The 24,670-nt window shown below is 32.8% G+C and overlaps 1 protein-coding gene across 11 annotated transcripts in view; it reads left to right on the top strand.

Annotated features, from left to right (window-relative positions):
• LRFN5 (leucine rich repeat and fibronectin type III domain containing 5) overlaps positions 1-24,210 on the top strand; it is a 268,042-nt gene extending 243,832 nt beyond the window's left edge. For 5 of the 11 annotated variants that reach the window (XR_012516374.1, XR_012516372.1, XR_012516375.1 and 2 more), the window contains 3 exons: positions 5,664-7,068; positions 9,836-17,088; positions 22,649-24,210. Coding sequence is in view for 4 of the 11 variants with exons in the window: in XM_010341120.2 (XP_010339422.2) it covers positions 5,684-7,068; positions 9,836-10,548; positions 17,045-17,088; positions 21,866-21,892 (2,169 nt within the window). In the remaining 7 variants the exon portion in view is untranslated. Of the gene's footprint in view, positions 1-5,663; positions 7,069-7,484; positions 7,601-9,835; positions 17,089-21,865; positions 21,937-22,648 lie in introns of those variants that run through there. The other 6 variants (XM_010341120.2, XM_010341121.3, XR_012516371.1 and 3 more) reach the window with 6 other exon arrangements.
• The last annotated feature ends 460 nt before the right edge of the window (positions 24,211-24,670 follow it).

Raw genomic sequence — 24,670 nt, 5'->3', positions numbered from 1 at the left:
ATAGCCACACCAGCTTTTTATGCTCAATGTTTTAATGGCATATCTTTTTCAGCCTTTTAGTTGTTCATATCTTTATTTTCAAAGTATATTTCATATCTTTATTTTCAAAGTATATTTTTCTAAATGCTTCAGGGATGGCCTGGCTATTTTAGGCAGAATAATAATCTTTGCCTTTAATTTTTACATTCTAGTTGTGTTTGAAGTTTTTTATATAGTTTAGGATTAAATGTATTACGTTGGCAACAAGTTTCTGTTTTCCCAGTGGGTTCATTGTTTCTCTTTTCCTTCTATACTGGTGAACTTCCTTTGTTATATCTTGCACAGAATATCTGAGATAAATTTTTCTTAGATTTTGCTTAGCTGTGAATACATTTTTTATGCATTTTGAAGGATACTTTTATTGGATATAAAATTCTAGGATATAGGATTTTTTTCTTATAAGTGTTAAATGTATTATTCCATTTCTTTTAACCTTAATTATTTATAATAATAATTCAATTATAAATTATACAGTAATTCTCCACATATGCAATACCTTTTCCTCTGCCTGTTTTAATAATTTTTTTTCTCTTTGTGTTTGGTTTTCAGCAATTTGTTCTTTTTGTGTACAGGTGTCTATCTGCTGCATTAGTCTTTTTATATTAGCAATGCCATCAACTCTGGAATCTTTTTAGATATTTTTCCTTCTATTATTTATTCTGCCCTATTCTCCCTTTCTTTTGGAGAGGGATTGAAATTATGACTATATTAGTGTCATTTAAATATTTTGCCCTCAAATCTAATACTTTTTGTTCTGTTTCTTCAGGCTTTTTAAAAAATCTGAATTTAGATTTTTTTCATTAATTTGTCTTTAAGTACATTTTATACTTTCTTCTGCTGTGCCTAATTTTCTGTTAATAAGATATTTTCATATTTTAGATCACATATATTTAAAAATTGTTTTTTCCGTCTCCTAAAATTTTTCATCAAATTATGCATGATGTCCATCTTTTGCTGTAGACACTTTAGAATTTTTACTATAGTAATTTTATGCTCCCTGTGGTAATTGTAATATCTGGGGTGTCTCTGGGTCTGTATCTATTAATCACTTTGTTTTTAATGTTGGTCACTTTTTCTTGCTTCTTCAAGTTCATATGTGAATTCTCACCTGTTTGGGAATTTCCTATTTAGTAAAACCTGACATCTGTGCCCTATAGTGGTTTTGTAGATCTATCTCTATTTTACAGATGAATCTCTTGATTTCCAAATTTCTGGAGGCCTCATCATCCTGCTTTATAGCTCTGGAGCCACATTTGTTGGTGGCCTAGGAGATTTTTTTGATCTTGAATTTCACCCTTCACCCTTAGTATTTTTCTTTTCTTTTTTTTTTTTTTTTTTTTTTTTTTTTTTTTTTGCTCTTTGCTGTAGCTACCCCATAGTCTACGAGTCTACGAAGGTAGATATCATTTAGGAAGGATTTTTCAGCTGCCCACTGTCACCCTAGGCATTTTGTGGTTAAAATCAGAAATATCTGTATGGAAATGAAGGGGGCTGAGCTCTCCCACACCTCTGTCTGTCCTGATAGGTTAAATCCCTGAGTGACTGTATTTTTCTTCCAGTTCCTCTGTGTCTTTTCCATTCTTTCCAAGCTGAAAAGCAGGGTTGCCTGAAAGACTTCTTTCAATTTTTCTTTCCCTCTTCAATTTTTTCTGGAAAAAAAAAAAAGACGCATCTGAGAGAAATTTCACTACGCTTTTTCTAATCCTATTTTAAAAATAACATCCCTGTTACTCAATGAAGGTAATAAGTATGATATAGGTGTTAATACTTTCTCATTGCTGCTATTGGGGCTCTTGTGGATTCTATTTTGTTACATCGACCCACAGATGCATTCTTAAATGTTTGGTAAAATGTAGGTAGGTTTCATTTTTATCCCAAGTTATGTCAAATAGGAAGTGCTAGTTTCTTTTCTGTTGGAGGAAGTAGAGCAGCAGCTATGTATTTCCTGCCTTTTGTCAAGGACTGACACTTCTGGAAGTTCGGTTCTTTACATGTCTTTGTATTTCAAATGTTATAATGTTACTATTTTTAAAAATATGATTTATAGCTTATCCAGCTTATTTTGTTTGTTTAGGGTGACAATGATGATTTCTTACTACTTTCTATATTTATTCCAGAAATAGTCTTTATAAACATAATAAAACACAACAAAAATATTGCATACATATCCACAGATGTATCATTTCTGTTGTTCTTCATCTATTTATAAAGTTTCAACTTTCTTCTATCACATATGATTTTCTTCACCCTAAAGACACTATCCTTTACATTTTCACATAAGTGCAGGTTTGCTAGTGAAGAAACTCTGTTTCTCTGTTTTCATGTTTTATAAAAGTATAATCCCACCTAGTCTGCTAGATTTTCCTTTCTTCACGAAGCACTTAGAAGATATTTTTCATTATCTTCCATCTCACTTTATTTACAATGAGAAGTCAGTGAGGAGTCAGCCATTAGTTTTGTTTTGTTTAGCTCACTCACCTTATTGTAATCTGTCTTATATCTATGTCTATATTTAAGATTATTTTTCCTCTGGTTATCTGGTTATTTAATAATGATATGTCTTGGTATGGTTTCATTGTGTTGTGCTGGATTTATACATTGGTATTTTTTAAATAACATTCAACAAATTATTTGCATTTATTTCTTTAAATATATTTCTGCCTAACAGCATCCTTCTGATATTGCAATTATGTGTATGTTTGACTTCTTAATACCATTTCACAGGTTACTGGAATTTTGCTTACTTTCCTGTCATCACTTTTCATCAGTATTTCAGGATGGTTTGTACCTATTACCCTGCCTCCACTTACATAGATTACCAGAGCTCCTATTCACTAACTCTCTTTTCTCTGGTATACCATCCCACAAATTCAAGCCACCTGAGACTCTCTGCTCTTTGTATTTTCAGTTTAACAAGAGTGTCCATATTTTGCCTTGTTTCCCCTTTTTGTGCTGTGATTTGGAAAAAGTTTCTGAGTAGTTACAGAATTTATTTTTTAACTCACTATCTCACGGATCACAGTTCTGTATTTAATCATTTCCAATGTCTAACATTTGTTGTTCTATATATTTTTGTAGTTTTATTTGTCAATGCTTATTTTGGTAACAACAGTTTAGTACAAGTTAGCAATGAACAGAAGATTCTATCTTTATTTGTTAATAATGATAATTTTTATTAACTAGAACCACATTTTCTATGGCATCCAATAGGTGTTCCGGATACCTATTAACCTCGGTAGGTAAGGATTCAGGGTCAAGAAGCCAAGGACAAGACCCAGAGCCAGCAAATGAGACACGGGGTTTGATTAGTGGATTACATACAGAGAAGTGTCCAGTGGTGGCAGGCTAGACAACATATCTCCCTTATGTACAGTCCAGTGGCAGCAGGCTGGGCAGGAAAACCACAACTGCTTGCAATTTATACAGCATTTAACACCCTTCCCTTAAGGATCTCCACCTGGCAGCCTCTATTTAACCCAAAATTCAGGGACCTCAATCCCCTGTACATCCTATGTTCCATTTGACAAGCTAGAGGCTCAGATGTTTCTCATAGACAAAGAATGGATTTCCAGATTGGCCATTCCTGGATTCCCTAGCTGAGGACACACATTCAGGTGCATGTAATCTGGGGTCATTCTAAGGGTATGTTTAAGTTATTGCTATCAGGGGCTTTTATCCTACAAAAGGCATCAAATAATTAAAAGTCATAAAATATGCTTTAATTAGAAAACTAGGCATGATATTTCCAGAATGATTTAATATTTCATATTTATATTAAGTTTTAAGGATGTATGCTTTTCTTTTCTTTCTTTCTTTTTTTTTTTTTTTTTTTTTTTGAGACGGAGTCTTGCTCTGTTGCCAGGCTGGAGCACAGCAGCACAGTCTCAGCTCACTGCCGTCTCCGCCTCTTGGGTTCAAGTGGTTCTTCCGCCTTAGCCTCCTAAGTAGCTGGGACTACAGGCACATGCCAAACGCCCGGCTAATTTTTGTGTTTTTAGTAGAAATGGTATTTCACTATGTTGGCCAAGATGGTCTCTATCTCTTGACCTCGTGATCCACCTACCTCGGCCTCCCAAAGTGCTGAAAGATGTATGATTTTCTACAGCTATTTTCTCTGATGGTTTTAAAACTTCATGTAATGGGCTGAGTAAGGTAGTTCATGCATTTAATACTTGAGCTCAGGAGTTTGAGCCCTGTCTCCAAAAAAACAAAAACACAAATAGCCAAGAGTGGTGGCACTTATCAGTAGTCCCAGCTGCTAAGAAGGCTGAGGTGGAAGGATCACTTCAACTGGAGAGATCAAGGCTGCAGTAAGCCGTGATTGCACCATTGCCCTCCAGCCTCCAGCTTAGGTGACAGTGCAAAAGTTTGTCTCAAAAAAAAAAAGAAAACTTGATGCAATATATGAGAACTTTTAATCACATGTAAGCTATTAATTTTATTTTTGAAGATTGATTTCAATACCATAAACTCAAGATCAAACAGAAAAATGAAAATTGTCAAAATGTTAATTTGTTAAATTTGGATACATGTAACCTTATTGAGATTTTAAAAGAAGGATAACAATATGATACCGTTTAGAACATACTGTTAAGTGAAAGCACTAGTAGCTGCTTTTCAGAATGTATCTTTAAAAATCCACGTTTATAACTAATAAAGTATTTTACTATTTAGGAAACTTGAAGCTATTGTGGAAAACTTTCAACCTTGTTATATTTGAGAATACAATTTTTGTGTTTCCAGTTAAGATGTGAAAGTTGGCTGGGCACAGTGGCTCACGCCTATAATTCCAGCAATTTGGGAGGCTGAGGTAGGTGGATCACCTGAGGTCAGGAGTTTGAAACCAGCCTGGCCAACGTGATAAATCCTGTCTCTACTAAAAATACAAAAATTAGCCAGGCATGGTGGTGGGCGCCTGTAATCCCAGGTACTCAAAGAGACTGAATGATAATCGCTTGAACCTCAGAGGCAGAGGTTTCAGTGAGCCAAGATCACTCCAACCTGGGCATCAAAGCAAGACTCGTCTCACAATAAAAAAAAAAAAAAAAAAAAAAAGTAAAGGCTGATCTATGCCAAGACAATTTGTAAATATAAAAAAATTAAAATTAAAGAATTTGTTACCTTCAAAGGTCATTCATTCTGCAAGCTAACAAATATTGTCCTTTATTGTTTCCTTTTAGGCTACTGAATTGACCTGCTTACAAATCTTAAAATATACTCTAATTTAAAAAATATCTTTACGTAAAAAAAAAGGTCCTTTAGAATCTAGGGGATGTTTTCCTAAACTTCCAGGCCTACAATCTGAGCTGGATATCCCTTTAGTTCAGCCATGGAGTACCCTGGACATACTTTAAAAATGGCCCTTAATTTACAGAATTATAATAATCTTTTGACTTTTTTTGTTTTTCCCACTTGATTTTAAATCCCATGAAACTATTGATGGTATATTATTCATCCCTAGTGTCCATTATAGAGTCTACTACAGAATAAATATTAATACTTGTTAAGTAAACAAGTGAAATTATTTCTCATTCTAGATTGCATACAAATATTATTCTAGTAGAAATATGAATATGAATTAAATCATTGGATGCTAACATTCTACTTTGTGTCTTCTGTTACAGGCTCTTAAATCTGATCTACAATGGAAAAAATTCTTTTTTATCTGTTTTTCATTGGCATAGCAGTGAAAGCTCAGATTTGTCCAAAGCGTTGTGTCTGTCAGATTTTGTCTCCTAATCTTGCAACCCTTTGTGCCAAGAAAGGGCTTTTATTTGTTCCACCAAACATTGACAGAAGAACTGTGGAACTGCGGTTGGCAGACAATTTTGTTACAAATATTAAAAGGAAAGATTTTGCCAATATGACCAGCTTGGTGGACCTGACTCTATCCAGGAATACAATAAGTTTTATTACACCTCATGCTTTTGCTGACCTACGAAATTTGAGGGCTTTGCATTTGAATAGCAACAGATTGACTAAAATTACAAATGATATGTTCAGTGGTCTTTCCAATCTTCATCATTTGATATTAAACAACAATCAGCTGACTTTAATTTCCTCTACAGCATTTGATGATGTCTTCGCCCTTGAGGAGCTGGATCTGTCCTATAATAATCTAGAAACCATTCCTTGGGATGCTGTTGAGAAGATGGTTAGCTTGCATACCCTCAGTTTGGATCACAATATGATTGATAACATTCCTAAGGGGACCTTCTCCCATTTGCACAAGATGACTCGGTTAGATGTGACATCAAATAAATTGCAGAAGCTACCACCTGACCCTCTCTTCCAGCGAGCTCAGGTACTAGCAACCTCAGGAATCATAAGCCCATCTACTTTTGCATTAAGTTTTGGTGGAAACCCTTTGCATTGCAATTGTGAATTGTTGTGGTTGAGGCGTCTATCCAGAGAAGATGACTTAGAGACCTGTGCTTCTCCTCCACTTTTAACTGGCCGCTACTTTTGGTCAATTCCTGAAGAAGAGTTTTTGTGTGAGCCTCCTCTCATTACTCGTCATACACATGAGATGAGAGTCCTGGAGGGACAAAGGGCAACACTGAGGTGCAAAGCCAGGGGAGACCCTGAGCCTGCAATCCACTGGATTTCTCCTGAAGGGAAGCTTATTTCAAATGCAACAAGATCTCTGGTGTATGATAATGGAACACTTGACATTCTTATAACAACTGTAAAGGATACAGGTGCTTTTACCTGCATTGCTTCCAATCCTGCTGGGGAAGCAACACAAATAGTGGATCTTCATATAATTAAGCTCCCTCACTTACTAAACAGTACAAACCATATCCATGAGCCTGATCCTGGTTCTTCAGATATCTCAACTTCTACCAAGTCAGGGTCTAATACGAGCAGTAGTAATGGTGATACGAAATTGAGTCAAGATAAAATTGTGGTGGCAGAAGCTACATCATCAACAGCACTACTTAAATTTAATTTTCAAAGAAACATCCCTGGAATACGTATGTTTCAAATCCAGTACAATGGTACTTACGATGACACCCTTGTTTACAGGTAAGGAAAAATTAAGCAAATTTGTATACTTGCCATGCCTGTTAGTGTAGAACTTGTTAATGTACTACTAATATTTTTTTAATCGGCAGTGCTGTCCTGTGTTGTAGTTTCATATTTTAAAGTGCATAGTCTAAGCCCTGAAAAAGGTGGTAATACAGGTGGGGAGATATTTTGAATGGTATTAATTTTAGAGCTCTAATTTATATTTAATTTTATGCTTACCTACTTTTTTTCCCCCTCATCTAAGAGATGTGACTATCAGAGAACAAGACTGATTTATTATAAAAATTCAAAAACATACCAGAACTTACACATCCACATGAGTGTTCTTTCCTTCAAGGAAGTCACGTTGGGAGGCTATACCATTATCCCAATGATGCTGCCATTGCTCAAAGCACTTTTGGAATTATCTTTAGAACCTTCGTCATACTATTTTGAATATCCTCAGTGGTGGCAAATCTTCGTCTTTTGAGGGTGAATTTGAATTTTGGAAACAAGCAAAAGCCATTTGGAGTCAAGTCTTGTCAATAAGGTGGGTGATCAAGATGGGTATTGCCATTTTTGGTCAAAAATAGGATGTAACTATAAAATAATGAGACTGATTTTTGAGTGATTAAGGGGTGTGTGTGTGTGTGTGTGTGTGTGTGGTCATGTTGTCTCATGGGTACTGGTTCTTAAGACAGTTCCAAAAAGAAACCTTATAAATAATTTGAGCAGTGAAGGTATCACTGGAATTAGGTATGTAACCTCCAAGTAAGGATGATGAAGGAGAATTTGCACCTGCTAAAGAATTTCTGGTATGTTTTTCTAAAGTTCAGCCTCATTGATTTATAGTCACATCTTGTCCAATTTTCAGTTAAAAATACACATTTTTATCTTTTCTTATAATTCCACTTGGGAGAGACTATTATTACCCCCTGGGAAATGTTGCAAAACCATGGCTTTGAAAGACAGATATATATATTTTCTGTTTAAGATTAGTCAGAAATCAGACCAGCTCAGTTCCTATGTTCCCAGGCGAATTATTCAATGTAATTTTATTTTCATTCCTGTATGGAAATGAGAGTAATTAAGAAAAATGCATAGACTAGTAGGCAAAATGAAACCTATCCTATCTAGTCATGTGACCTGTCCTGGGGAGAATCCTACCTGGCTGAGTTTCAATTCCTTATTATTACAAGGAAGAAATTAGACTAAAGGTCTCTAATACCCTTCCATCACTAAATATATGGTAATGTGGACTATGATACATATATATTAACTTAAAGTAATTTTCTCTTGTCATACCAGGCTCTTCACATAACCCATGGGCTATTGTCAATGACAAATACCCCTCCTCACCCCTCACTTTTCTGTAGCTCTTGGATATTCTGTATATTTGAAACATTAGCTCTGTGAAGTAAGCCAGGTTTTATTTTCCAAATTCCAGAATTTTAATCCTGCTATGACAAGTAAAATTCTGTGTAACTTTGAAGAAATTACTTGAATTCCTGACCCTAACTTTTTGTCATTTATAAAATAGTGATAATGCCTGTCTCATAAGATAATTGGAAAGATTAAATTTTAATGTACACAAAATGCTTAGTAATGCCTGTTATTTATTTTTAAGTTAGGTCATATTTGGTTGCGACTGAAGAAACAGTGGAAAACAGACATCAAAAAGAAACTTTTAGAATGAAGTTGATTCAGAGATGTCTATAAACTCTTTTTTAAAAGTAATTAATTAGTTTATTTATTTATTTTGAGACACAGTCTCGCTCTGTCACCCAGGCTGGAATGCAATGGCACCATCTCGGCTCACTGCAACCTCTTTTTCCTGGGTTCAAACAATTCTCCTGTCTCAGCCTCCTGAGTACTGGTACTACAGATACCTGCCACTGCTCCCGGTTAATTTTTATATTTTTGGTAAAGATGGGGTTTCACTAAATTGGTCAGACTGGTCTCAAACTCCTGACCTCAGGTGATCCACTTGCCTTGGCCTCCCAAAGTGCCGGGATTACAGGTGTGAGCCACTGCACCTTGCCTAAACTCTTATACTTTATTAAATGTGCTCTGATGGAAATTTGTGGTAGTGTACTGTGGGATGAGGGATTTATGCTATGGCCAACAGCATTGCTTGTTCATGTCTCTAGGATAATATTACCTACATATTTTCATTATGCTAATTTATAGATTAAAACATAAAGGGGTCCAAGTGATGACAGCATTAAAAAAGAATTAGATTTGTAAAGAAAATACTTTCATCTTAATAATAATCTTCATTATTAAATACATATGTACTGGGGACCCTTTCATTTTACTGGTTTGGAAAATAAATGCTATGAAATGCATTTCTATTCTGATTTCTAATGTGATTGTCAACATTTACCCTTCCTTCAAATTGGCCTTTAGTCATAGAGGTATTGCAAGTGCTAAATGTTTTATTTAGTAGTCAGATAATGTCATAGTCACACCTTTCAAAAGTAATTTGTCATAAATGATTTTTTAGCAGTGTTTTTTATTAGGAGTCCTCCTTTGCCAAGCAATATAATTAGTAAGCTTGTGAAGGCCTGGTCCAGGCACAATTAATATAGTGCAGACCCTGACAGTGACTTTTAGCCATTTTATCAGGGTAAATATGAGATTAGATAATTTTCCAATAAATCGTATGTTATAAATATGCTTATCTTAATGAATACTAAAATACACCAAACTAAAGTCATGATGACTTTGTGTGTATATGTTTTGTTTTGTTTTTAATATTAACACAAATTCCATTGTCCCTCAGAATGATACCTCCTACGAGCAAAACTTTTCTGGTCAATAATCTGGCTGCTGGAACTATGTATGACTTATGTGTCTTGGCCATATATGATGATGGCATCACTTCCCTCACTGCCACAAGAATCGTGGGTTGCATCCAGTTTACTACGGAACAGGATTATGTGCGTTGCCATTTCATGCAGTCCCAATTTTTGGGAGGCACCATGATTATCATTATTGGTGGAATCATTGTAGCATCTGTGCTGGTATTCATCATCATTCTGATGATCCGGTATAAGGTTTGCAACAATAATGGGCAACACAAGGTCACCAAGGTTAGCAATGTTTATTCTCAAACTAATGGGGCTCAGATACAAGGCTGCAGTGTAACCCTGCCCCAGTCTGTGTCCAAACAAGCTGTGGGACACGAAGAGAATGCCCAGTGCTGCAAAGCTGCCACTGACAATGTGATTCAATCTTCAGAAACCTGTTCGAGTCAGGACTCCTCTACCACTACCTCTGCTTTGCCTCCTTCCTGGACTTCAAGCACTTCTGTGTCCCAAAAGCAGAAAAGAAAGACTGGCCCAAAGCCAAGTACCGAACCACAGAATGAAGTTGGCACAAATGTTGAGTCCCAAAACACTAACAGGAACAACTCAACTGCCTTGCAGTTAGCTAGCCGACCTCCCGATTCTGTCAGAGAGGGACCCACATCTAAAAGAGCACATACAAAGCCAAGTAAGTTTCTCACTTTGCCTGCTGAGAGATCCAGAGCAAGGCACGAGTACTCCCTCAATGGAGAATTAAAGGAATACTATTGCTATATTAACTCACCGAACACATGTGGACTGTTTTCTAAAAGAAGCATGTCTATGAATGGGATGTTTATTCAGTCTGACTGTTCTGATGGTCATAGTGGAAAAGCAACTCTCAAATTCTGAGGGGCTACTGGAAAGCTCTGTGTCATTTATTTCTTTTTCATGAAAAATCATTTTGAGAACTCACATAGAAAATTGGAATTTGCAATTCCAATGCTGTCTATAAATAAACCTTCTCAGGTACAGTATATATATACATATATAACTTATATATGTATGTATGTATATGTATACTGGAAGGAAACGTAAATAAAATGGATGAGGGAAAAAGCATGACATAGCAGCAGTGCCTGTCCCTATTCTAGGACTAGTAACAGCAGATTAAAAAATAAAAATTGTTACAGAAAAAGTAAGCATTGCATAAAAATGATATGTTCTCCAATTTTACCAAGGGCCACCTATGGATAATTGATATTTTTTTAATAAGTAGGCTGTATATTTTCTTTCAGTGGTAATAGTGTTGCCTTTATTTTTAGGGAAATGTTGTAGAACAACTTTATGTTGCTAAATTATTTAAAATAAAAGAGTCAGTTAGTATACTGAGATAATGTTAAAATAATTTCCCTCTAAACATCTTTGGTTCAGGTGCCTTAATGGTTCTAAGATATTTCTCCTCCATGACACAGCTTTTTCAGTGGAAAGGAGAAAAAAGTACAATTTATTTTGGATTCATCAACACTCTAATAATATGAAGGTGTCTTCATTTATTTAATACACATTTTCTGAATGAGTGAGCTTTATATTGTTCTTAATGCAAGATAAGAGGGAGACAAACATGGAAGACTGCCTTTATCAAAGGAGTGTTTATTTTTATCAGCAAGTAAAATTTTAAAACTTCTAATGGTGTTCTCATTATATTTATAAGTCATTGCTCATTAAGCAGATAGTGGTGTTTTCCCTTCTGCACTATAGTTTTGCATTTGAATGTTTTTCTTTTAAAGTAAATGCATTTGCTATTTTAACCAAAAACTGTGGTAAATTCAACTAGAAATCATGCCAATTAGTGGGAATACATAATTTTTTAAAACGAGATTTTAAATATAGTAGAAACTAATATTGCTCCTGGATAAGGTGGAATTCTTGGAAATTTACTGAAATCAAGGTCTATAGATAAATGTTTCTATTCATTCCTTGAAAAACTTAATTATATGCTAACTTAATGGTGTTTTGTTAAAGATCTGTAAACAAGGTTAACATCAAAAAGGTTTCATTTTATTATGTTTTGAGAATAAGTCTCATGTGAGAACTTAGACCAATTCCTTTCCACAAAATAAATGACATTTTAGCTGTAATATCTTAAGATCAGTACTTTACTATCTTACATTAAGTACTCCTTGGGAGTAAGTTAAGCACACAGTAAAAGTTTATTAACTTTTTCAGATCACTTGAAATACCACTTAAGACACAAGTGAGGAATGTTGGATTAATTTCCTTCTGTTAGAAGCATTTACAACAATTTCAGTTACTTTTAACTTGACAGAGCCACATCTTCTCATACACAATGTATCATGATGGCATTCAATAGCATGTAAGATTAAAGCAGTTAGAGATTACTTTCAGTGCCAGTGTTGAAAATAATTATCCAGTGGGCTTTTATTTATTTAGGTGTTTGCTAAATCCCTTCTGTCCTGCTTCTGTTTCTAAAATGTTTGCCTTTCACATTTGCAAGGTGTGATCACCCTTCACTGCTCAGTTATGTATTTCTTTTAAGGAATAGATGAGATCACATGTGGTAATAGTTGGTGAAATGAAAAGCAGCACTCAGAGTGAAATATGTTTTCAGCACCATTAATGTAGTAATGCTCTAATCCCAACTAAATATTTTTAATTAACATCAATTGCAAAAATTCATATTTTTAATGAACATCAATTACGCAATTCAACACAAAAGTGTTGATTGGTAGAAGCTAACTAAATTTACCCCTCTTAGATTTATCAGCCTAGTATTAAAAAATATTGAACATACAAATGCTTTTAAGACTTAAAGAAATGAATCCTCAAAGAATTTCTGGAATTATGAAGGCTGTGGTCAAAGATAAGGATGCTCTGAAATCAGGCAACATTAGCAAAGTTAACATATGAACTCTAAGTTACTGATGAACTTACTTTGTATTTTCCAGTATTTTTAAAAGAAAATTTCCTACTTATGTTTCTAATGAAACTTTGATTAAATATCTTGTATTTCTCATAGACATTTAAAACTACATGATATTTAACCATATGAGATTTATTTTGTTTGACTAACACCACTGAAAATAATATGTTATTTAAGATATTTTTAGTATGACCATTTTTACAACATTTAAACCAAATGCTTGAATACTTGTTCTTAAAAATGATAGAAAGGAGAATATGTGGCCTGAGATTTTACCCTTAAAAAAGTCTATATTTTGAAAGATTAACAAAAGACTGGATTATCAAGAGGGTCACTTTTTTTTATTTGTTTATATACATATAAAGACATTTTTGCTTAAAGTAATTGCACTGTAAAGTGATTGAAAAGTAAGTCTATGGAAAAGTTGGAGATAATATTACCTATCATGTTATCTGAAACAAAATTGTTGCTTAGATGAATAAATGAGTAAATAAATAGATAAATAAATGTGGATAGGGAGGGGGGTGTCAAAATAAGAATTTTCATTAATTAGATTTGTAATCTAAATAATATATTACCGTGAGCAACAAATTCTCTGTCCTTTTCTTGTTTTCCTTTCTGTCATTTATTACTGTATTTCTCGTTTAACCAGTCATCTGTATGAAGCATGTGGTTTGCTGTTTGTTGTGTCTGACCATATTATGTTTTCTCATTTTTGTCATTTTACATTCTAGTTTCAGCTTGTTCAATGTGAGAAACAAACACAATAATGTGTTTGCCATTATGCATATTTTAAATGAAATTTACTTCAAATATTTTTAATTGCATTCCTGCATTATTTTTGTTCCTTTTGAATAATTATCCCTCAATTGAAAATACAAAACTATTATTACAGAAGTGTCATAAAGGGATAATGAAACATCTAAAGCAGCCTAAAGCTTTTAAGAAGCAGTATATTTTAGTTTAAGGATATTATTTATTTTAGTCTAAAAATATATGAATACGTAAGTAAATAAAGTACAATGTAAAGAAGAAACGGTGACCGGGTGCAATGACTCACACCTGTAATCCCAGCATTTTCAGAGCCCAAGAGGAGCGGATCACTTGAGGTCAGAAGTTCAAGACCAGTCTGGCCAACATGGTGAAACCCTGTCACTAGTAAAAACACAAAAAAATTGGCTAGACACATGGTGGTGGGAGTCTGTAGTCCCAGCTACTTGGGAGGCTGAGGTAGGAGAATCACTTGAGCCCAGGAGGCGGTGGTTGTAGTGAGTCACGATCTCCCCCACTGCATTTCGGCCTGGGCAGCAGAGCGAGACTCTATCTCCAAAGAGAGGAAGAAGAAGAAAAGTAAATAAATGAATAAATAAATTAGACACAGTAACACCCAAACGGTGGCCAATTTATTTCCTTTTTTTTTTTTTTTCTAACCATTACAGGAGTCAGTGGAGGTCTCAGTAAGTTGTTTCATGCTTTAAAACAGTGATTTTTACCTGCTTTGTAGATATATTTTACTTAAAATTTTGGAATGTAAGTTTTGAACCATTCTAAGAAATCTCTAAATGTAGCAAGTGTAATCTTTGAAAGATGCATACTTTCTCCACAAATTTGTAAAGAATTAAAAAAATAAGTGTGTTCCATTTGTCTCCAGAAATATTTTTTTGTTTTATAAAGTACTTTTTCTTCTATTAAAAGTACTTGCATTCATATGAATTTTACTGTTTTATTTACTTGTAGTTTTGAAAAGAAACTATATCATTCATAAAGCTAAAATTTTTAGAAGTTTAGTTCCTAAATTTAAGTTTTTCTCTTTTGTTATAGTAATAAATTTAAGGTTTTTTTAATTCAAGGAGTTTTTTAAAATCCTTAAATGTAAAGGATCATCTTGTAGGTACAATTGTGAACCTATGAGACATTTCTTAAGAAGATAGCAAACACAAGCCATTGTCTTCTCAACATAGTTGATTTCCAATTACATTTTATAATACTAAGAAAACATTGTTCATTTATGTTAGATAGAATGAAGACTATCTACTGTCTTTCCCTTGCTCATCCTTCCCCTGTTTCAAGAACAGTCCAGTGATTTTATTTTAACAATGTATGCTTCTGTGTAAGTGTGAAGTGTTTTGAGGAAAGGAATTCTACACAGCGATGGATTATGTATGGAAAGGATATTTTTCTTATCCTCTTATGTTGCCAATAATAACACTTTACCTTAGAATGTTAGTGACATTTGATGAAATGTATAGACAAGAAATATATCATTTTTAAAATGGCATTGAGAAAAGAATAAATGATCAAAATCAATATTTGAATTTTTACTTTCAAAGGACAGGTTACTCAGTCTTTTTCTTCCCATGCTAGATAAATACACAATGGGATTATGAATAAAATTAGTTTGCTCATATATTTCTTATTTATTCATTTATTATTATATTTTCCCATGGAAACAGTCAATTCTTGTAGCAGTATACAGAAGACCACTTAAAATATAAAAAGAGTGGTAAACATATTGTGATTGAGTCATCCTAAAAATGTGGTGTTATCTGAAGTGGGATATAGAAAGTAACAATTTATAACCAGGAATATATTTAGTAGTAAATTACCTCATTAAGGTAATGGTAATGCATTGGGAAATTCATGAAATTACACATGGAGTCAATATAACAATGTAATCACTGATTACTTTGGTAAGTGTAACGGTATACTTAAAATGATTGTCTTCTGATTATGTTCATCTCTTTCAAAGTCAAAATTTGGGATCTAAAGTTAACATCAAATAAATATATACATCACATATATTTGTATAAATATATATGTGCTCAACAAATATCTGGCTGTATATATACTACATAGACATATAAATATCTATACTCATAATATTAATCAGCTAAAATCATAATTTGATGTCCTGTAATATAAGTTAAATTGCAATTACATGAAAAAACATAGATTTGAATGGGCTGGCTATCAGAGAACTTCTCCCAGAAAAACTGTAAAAATTATACCTGTTACTTATTAGATAACAATAGACTATAAAGCACAAATTTAATTTTATGCATTTTTAATGGTAACCACCTCTGTAACCTAATTTCATCCATTTCAAACTCAGTGGCTGTTATGTTTATGAAGTTTAAAAACAAAATATTTTCAAATTCATTCAGGAAAAAGCCATGCTGGCCCCTTCATTTAAAGTATTTGTGTTTGGAAGTGGTTGTACATTTAATTTTACCTGACACATAGGCTATGTACATATTATGTTTCGCTATAGAATATGCCTAATAAATAATTATTTGGGTAAAGTCAGGAGCTTATGAAATATACTATGTTGGCTGTTGGCTCTACCATAATACAATTATGTAATCATTTTTTCATCTATAATGTGAACATGTCCTATTATTGCTTTTATGTAAAATCTGATCTCCAATGGCCATTGTATATTTACATGAATATCTGTGCTGAAGGTTTTGTAAAAAATGATTTGTCTCAGTCTCGTGACACTCACTTGTGAAACCTAAGAAGGACTTAATGTTTACTCCTAGTTTTCTCTCATGTGTCAATTCTCAGTGATTAGAAGATTTGCTTAAGAAGAAGACATTTTGGAAGGAAATAGAATGTGTGCTGCACAGGTTTATGTAATGGTATTAAACATTTATAGGCAATTGGAACCTACATATAAATATTTAAGGGAAGAAAGTTTGTATTTAGAATGTTAGTGTTTTACACAAGGATGAACAGGTACTTGTTAAAACATTAGCTATTATTTGTGGAGTGGGTACTGAATGATGGTTAATATTATAAATGATTATTTTATACTATATATGGGGAACATAGTTAAACTATATTTTCTGCTTTGAATTCTTTTTCCTTGATGATATTTGGATATTAATCATATGAATCTATATAGTTGAAATGCCAACTGTGAATAGGGAAAATGAACAGAAACTTGATTATCTTATTGAACTATGTCAGGAAAAGCAAATCCATATTGAAAATCACTCATTTTAGTTATTAGAGTAACATTTTTGAAAATTCTATTTTTAAGCATTAGGAATAAGAAAGTAGTCATAGAGAACTGAAATATTATAAAAGTCAATTGCAATTAGCCCATGAACTGATAAGTTAAAAAAAAAAAAAAAAACTTTAGATGAATCTTTGTTAATTCTTGGTATAAAGTCTTACCAAGATTTCAGTAAGAAGTTTTTTGAATCTATTTCTTTAAAATATGAATTGTTTATGACACTGAACATTTTATTCCCAGATGCTTTGCTGACTAATGTTGACCAGATTGTCCAGGAAACACAGGTGAGATTCTTATTACCTGTAACGTACTTCAACACTTAAGTGGGTATACACTTTTTATAAGTTAATTTTAAGTAATTGGTTTGTTAATTTGTGTAGCTCGTTGTAATTTTCTTTTAGAATTTACTTACAGTGTTCAACAGTGCAGACTGAAGTTTAGTTTGGTTAAGTGAATTTACAGTTTCTAAATTCAGAGATATTTTAAGTTAACTAAACATCTCTGATTTGTCCTCTGAGAAATTAAGTAAATACTAATAATGCATATAACTTTGGAGTTACTCTTGTAGTCACACATGATGTAATATGCAGTTCTAGAAATATTTCCAAATGTGAAGAGAGTACCTTGATAAGAATGTGTTTACTCCTATCCATGACCTCCATATCCTAATAAGAGCTGAGGTGACACATGCCTCATTAAAAACAGATGAACAGAAATGTTTCAATGTTATCTAAAATGAATGAAGCCTCTTTAAAATGGAGCAAAAGACTACATATGAAATATTCATGGTATTCCTTTGTCAGCAATCAATTATTCTTGAGTGTTTTTTTTGTTTGTTTGTTTTGTTTTTTTTGATGTTTGAAATGAGTATTTGATTCTTGAATTTTAATTGAACTGGAGAGTGTGTTTCCAGAGCAGAGCAGCACTTTAGCAATCTGTTCAAACAGCTGGAAGCATCAGCCATTTGCTTGAGGTTTGGCACACACACACACACAAAATCTGCTTTTAACAGATCTAAAAAAGGTCATTGATTTATTTGCTGGTCGTAAAAATAGGGTCTTGGTTTTTAACATTTTATATTTAAAAGAAAAATAACTTTGTCAATTTTCAGGGTCTTCCCTAATGAATTCCATCCACAAATCAAAATGTTTTCATGCATCATTTCTTTACTGAATTTAGAATTCCATTCTTATGTTGCAAAAAAGAGCAGATGGCTCATTGGAAACAATCAATAGCACAATGTCTGGCACATGTTTTGTGTTCTGTTGCCTGCAGTGAATTGACCGGCATGAAGGTGTCTTGTTTCTCCACCACCCCTTTTGTTCAGTCTCAATTTTAACTTTTCTCATTTCTCTTCCCCCTGTCTCTACCCATCACTCTCTGTTCCTCTTTCTCTCGCTATCTTTCATTTTTAAAGTTCATTTATCATGTAACTTTAATAAATCATATCTAACCAACCTGAAATTTAAGATACCCTGAGATAAGGATTAGAAGAAGATGATTAATGTATAAAAAACATAAGCCAAAAGGGTACTAAATGTTATATCAAAATTTGGTAGCAGGTGCGTAAATGTCTAAGTAATTTTTCAATTATCAATTTAAAGAATTTCCTAAAAATTCACATTTGAAAGGGCACATTGTATATAATTATATTTATGTTTTTATTTTTCTGTATTATTAGAAATGGAATTTGGAAATAACTAATTTATTTGGAAGTCTTTGTACCACTAGATATAGCACAAGATTTGCCAGTGTGATACATACATAAGGCTTTTTGTAATGACTTTTTTTTTTTTTTTTTTTTTTTTATTTTGAGACGGAGTTTAGCTCTTGTTACCCAGGCTGGAGTGCAATGGCGCTATCTCGGCTCACCGCAACCTCCACCTCCTGGGTTCAGGCAATTCTCCTGCCTCAACCTCCTGAGTAGCTGGGATTACAGGCACGCGCCACCATGCCCAGCTAATTTTTTGTATTTTTAGTAGAGACGGGGTTTCACCATGTTGACCAGGATGGTCTCTATCTCTTGACCTCGTGATCCACCCACCTTTGCCTCCCGAAGTGCTGGGATTACAGGCTTGAGCCACCGCACCCGGCCCTATAATGACTATCTTAAAGTGATTAGTATTTCAAAAAGTTAAGAAAATATCATTAAAAATAATGGCTGTCATAATATTATAGAAAACTTTCCTTCCTGCTTAGGCTACCTTGTTCCTCCTTCTATGAATATTAGCAAGTAAAACAAATCCAAAGACAAATAATAAGTTTAAGGATACATTCTTCTCTTATTAACCCGCTCCTTGCTAAGTTTCTATTATTAGATTTAAGTTACTGTATGACCCCAAGGTAACTATTGTTGATCCTTGGTAATGATTTGTGCTACAGCAGGCCTATGTCTACCACTGTGAGCAGATCAAACAGTGATGCCTCTACTGACGACAGTGTGTGACCTGTGTTCATAGCCTTTCACATTGTCATTGTGTGAATGAAATGAGGTGGAGAGCAGGCAGAGACCCTTTGTGATTGCCAATTTTTAGTTTGGGGTTTTCTGTAGCCAATCATACTGAGGTACCTGTTAAGATGAATTTTTTTCTGAGCATAGAGAATTAAAACACTTATTTCATTTCCATTATTCATAACATGCCCCATGCCAATTTTCTTTTTTAGAAGCCTTTTGGAATGTGTATAGAAGTAGAGTGGCCTTGAAATATAATATAATTCTTTTATAATATAATCATAAAATTTTAATGACACTAAAATGAATTGAGAGCAAAGGGGAAAGGCATTACTGATAAAATTAATGCTGATGACTCTACATGGAAATTGGCACTAACATATAAATTTTCATTGTGCATGGCCAATATTTTTATCTTTACAATGAACACAGTAAAACATTAGTTATGCTGTTTGGCAGTTAAGTTAGAAATAGTTGGGTAGTTTGCATTTATACTGAAAATGCCTTAAATAAAATTTCTTAAGAAGTATTTGCTGTATTCTGACCAATAAAATATGTATGCGTTTGTGTGTGTGTGTGTGTGTGTGCATGTGTGTGTGTGTGTGTGTGTGTGTGTGTGAAGCTTTGCACAAGAGCTATAGCATATTCTCTGACTGCTTGCACAGGCCTTTAAGATAATTACTTCCTAATTTTAATAAATTTGACTTGTGATTATTCTATATTTACTATCAAGCAATAATGTAAACTTTGCCATAAAATCTCTGTTACAGATGAGTACAGTTTTTTAGATAATTAATATATAAATTGATAAAAAGCTAATGTTGATATATAAATACATAACAACATTGTTAAAAATATGGAAAAAGACAGTGTTAGAAAAATACATAAAATAAGAGCCAAAGAGAAAAGCAAATTTTATGTATGATGTAAATATGCTTTCAATATGTTTCCAGGTGAGACTGATCAATGAAAAATATTTGCTTCTGCAGGAAGAGGTTTCTATGATTCTTTAGAAGTAATTTTTTTAAATAAGAGTTATAGAATAAACACCTATGTAGGAAACATTTGGCAATTTTTATAGTAAAGCATGCTTTTAACACATATATTTGAACATTAAATCAAATTGTTTTAAAAAAAAAGGGGGAGAAACTTTGAGTCAACAATGATGTTTAGAAATCATCTCCTTGTTTAGTAATCCTAGATATAAAACATCAAAATGTCTCACAGTTCTTAATTACACTTAGAATAAGGGCAGTAATAAATGTTTTCCCACATTGATTCATTTCTTTTCTTCTCTTAATGTTTTGATAGCTTACATTTCCTATTTATTTTTTAGTATTGTTAATAAGACTATCCAAAGTTTTTGCATCATATCACTCGCTGTTAAATTAGTACAGTAGCCAAAACATCCTAAACCTACTAAAACTTGATTATTTTTAGTTTTTATAACATTTTCACCATATTTAGTCTGAATTATTTTTATTGTTTAATACTCTTAATTTTTTGTTTTATGTTTAGATATTTATAGAATTGCTATAGGAGCTGCCTATTGATAAGTAAATTAAAAAGTGTTATTTTGGATATTCTATCAAATACCAGTTTTTATTCGGCTCCAGGTTGTTTAATAATTGTAATATTGCTCCATCTTCAAGGCACACAAACTTCATATTTCAAAAAATTTTTGCTGTTTCCTAATATTCAAAATTAGTAGCATTTATATTTCACAGCTTGTTGATAGTATTATTTAATGTGAAATTTAAGTAAATCTTTAAGATATATGAGCTTATAAAATTATTAACTTGATCCTAAATTAAAGTTTGCTATCCTGGAAATACTTATTATTTAAAAACTTTAACTAGCTATTTTTGTCCACTGTCACTTTCCTTCTAGGTATATTGCAACTTTTACTACGTTATTTCTTTTTCTAACTTGACATTTTGTATAGTACCATAACATCATTTTATATCAAAGGAAGTACATAAATATAAAAAGGAAAAACTGTTTATATCCAATTTTACCAATATGAGCTGTGCTATTATCCAAATAATGAATAATTTAGTAATATATACCAGTACATTTTACAGTGATTTTGCAATGTTTTTCTTAGTATATTTCAGGTGTTGTATGATAATTATAACTATATTTCAGTAGCTTTTCTCAAGGTAATTCTTTTTTATTACAAGTAAGATATACACTGGTCCTTTAACAATCTTCACATATATGGTGCCTTTCTTGTTAGCTTTCCAAAATTATTTTTGCTAAAATCAATTTCACTATTCAGGTTATCAATTATTTTGAAATAATTTCTTAAATAAAATATCTTTACAGTATTTTACCTACCTTCACATAAAGTTACCAAAATAACCTTTAATATACTTTCATAACTTTATCACATAAATTTATCTAAAGATATTCTACATCAGCATTTTAATATAGACTATTTAATAAACTCATCTCTATTTCATGATGCATTTGCACCATGCATTTTATAATCCCCAAATAGAAAGTTGTAAACATGAAGTTGTCTTTGAATGGAAAACAGAAAAAAAGTTGTATTCATGTATATGAAAGCATATGTTTCTCAAAAAATTATTTTCCATTTTCATCAGGAGCAGACTTCATTAGACATATCTTAAATCCATGAAGACTGAGAACACAGAGGAAAAGTATTTTCACAGTTGTATGTTTAATATTTTTGTAAAATAATTTTTATGTTACTGTCTTTCAAAATCATGTTTATTTCAACTAGGGAATGCCTTTAAGAGTTATTGTGAGTTTTCCATTTATTTTGTTTTGTGGGTGAAAAACTAAGTTAAAATGAATAATTTACTACCATTAAATGTATAATCAAATATTTGTAAAGTTTTAATATCATACACATTTTCTAGCAGAATATTTTTTTAAATTTAGGTTTTAGAAGTGTTGAGCAAATTTGATCTAATATACATGCATTTTAAAAACCATTGTAAATGCTCGTTAAATTTGAGTAGCATGAATTAATAACTGCAATTACTATTTATTACTTATTTATCTTACCTTGAAATTATATATGTGAAAAACAAAGCAAGAGAAAATGCCATTTTACAATGTGGCTTTGACTTTACATAATCATCTAGGCTTCACACGCTTAGATTTTAAAAAAAGATACTTTTATATAGTCACCGATTTGAAGTTACCAAGCAACATTTTATATGTTTATATGCATGTTTAGATAGCTTTCTTGGGTGTGTGTTATATTTCATGGCAATAAACTCCTGCCTGGGTGCTTACAGTTCAGTAACTTTTAGATTGGTAGCATAATGATCTTATTAGCTATGTGTTTTCTTTCTTTCTTTCTTTCTTTCTTTTTTATTTTTTTATTTTTTTTCCTTTTCCTTTTGCTTTTATTTCAGAGGCTGGAGTTAATCTGAAGAGCACCACTTCTCCTCTCCCTCCTGAAAAAAATTGCCACTGATATTTTTACTGGATAAAATTCAAAAATGTTTCAATTCACAAAGGCTAATTGTTGAACTGGTGTCGTAGAAGAAATTGTCTACAGGAGCCGAGGTGAAAGTCTCTGATGCTGGCGGAACTGGCTCCATCAGACCATGGTTCATCCTCTTTCAAAACCAAATTTTTTTTTTCTTCTGGCCTACAAGTATTTTTTATTTTTAAGAAAGAGAATATGTCTAAATTGGCATCAAGTTCTGTATCAATCCATCTTACATTGCCATCCATGATTTAACAGACTGTAGAATCTTGAATAATCTATATCACTTTAACAAATAAATGTTTTACTATGACAGAATTTGCACATTGCCTGATTTGTGAAAGCACACATTGCTTCAAGTGTGAGTGGTGAAAGAATTATTGCAAGAACTAATAATACTGTTTTACATGTAGGCAGTGCAAAAACCTTAAGAGATTACAAGCAGAGCAGTATAGCTATTTAAGCAAATTTATACTAATTTTATGCCTCATTGTAGGACAGAAAATAATAAAGGCTCTCTTCTCCTTGTAAAACCTCCAAAATGATCAAGATAGGAATATTACAATTAATCCAAATTGATTTGTTGCTTTTCTAGAGAGCCAGTTCAAAAGAGGTTTTAGTAATTACAAGCCGTATATTTCATCATAAGTGTACATTTCTCTAATTTTGCACAAGTTCTGAGTAAGAACAAAGAATATGCATCTGACTTAATACCAGCACATGTAGAAGTGAGTTATTTTTGATGGCTAATATAGGGGAATGTAGTCATATTTAAGCAATATCCAAGCTAAGCATTTAAGAGCTGCTCCTGGTATGAAGCAGGCCTGAGCTGTGGGAATTTGGCTAGTTACTCATGCACAGTAATCTTCCATGTTGTTGTCGAATAGACATTTGCATAAAATTTGAAAGCATATACATTTATCACAATACATGGCAAAGCAATAAGTTATAAAAAATTTTCATAGTAGCCTTGCTACTCTCAATTGAATTCAGATTCTCTTTATAGATTATATCTCTATTCCTTGGTAATTCTGGCAGTTATCATTGAGACCAGTATGTCGTTTTTTTTTTAAGTTCATAAAAAAGCTAGAAAACTGTTTGCCTTTTAAGAAATTCAGGTTAATCTGTTAATTATTCCACATTTGGAATATTACAAATATCCCGTCATCCAATGAGTATTTTCAGGACGTTAGCTATTAGAGAATACTTGGAAGCTGTGCTCAGGACAATGGACAAAGATTGCTTGCGTGCACACACATACATACACACGCACTATCTGACACACACAATGCAAGACTGAAACAGAAGTTACAAGTTTGAATTGAATTTTTGTAGTTACATTTTGTAGTCGTGACATTGGGCAATTTACCTAATTCTCTGTTTCTTGACAACTTTAATATCCTGGAACAATTTTGCTTATGGGTGTGTGTGCATATGCATACATAAATGTGTATGATAATTAAAATGATACAGAATGAACATTAAGCGTTGCCTCTGCAAATCCTTTTCTGTTGTATACAACTCCTAATACACATGTGTAAAGAGAGAGTCAGGAACAGGAATGGCTTTCCTGGATCTGAGCTCAAAGAGACATTTTCAGTTCTCGTGTTTCCTCAAGGACGTTTTCCTGTTTATTCTTACATTCCTCCCATTCCTTTGGGGCTGATTCTTTGCTTTCTTGATGGTGATAATAACATAGTGTTGTGCATAGCCTGTACTTTCATCTACTTCTTCATTCATTTAGGATATTTACGCTATTGTTTTCCAAGGAACAGATTGTTAGTGACTTAGAACAAAAGTTAATCACTTCAAGTCTTTACCCTGCATCCCCTACTCCTAAATCCCAAACTTCCATTTATGCATACATTCAATCAAAAATTACTCAGACAAACATAATGTACATATTTCCTTTCTTTAATGTTGTTTATGAGGAACATTAGGCACA

Source organism: Saimiri boliviensis, chromosome 2 (assembly GCF_048565385.1).
Source record: "Saimiri boliviensis isolate mSaiBol1 chromosome 2, mSaiBol1.pri, whole genome shotgun sequence".
Lineage (NCBI taxonomy): Eukaryota > Metazoa > Chordata > Mammalia > Primates > Cebidae > Saimiri > Saimiri boliviensis.
The sequence above is the reverse complement of the archived record's forward strand: the minus strand, read 5'-3'. Positions and strand labels throughout refer to the sequence as shown.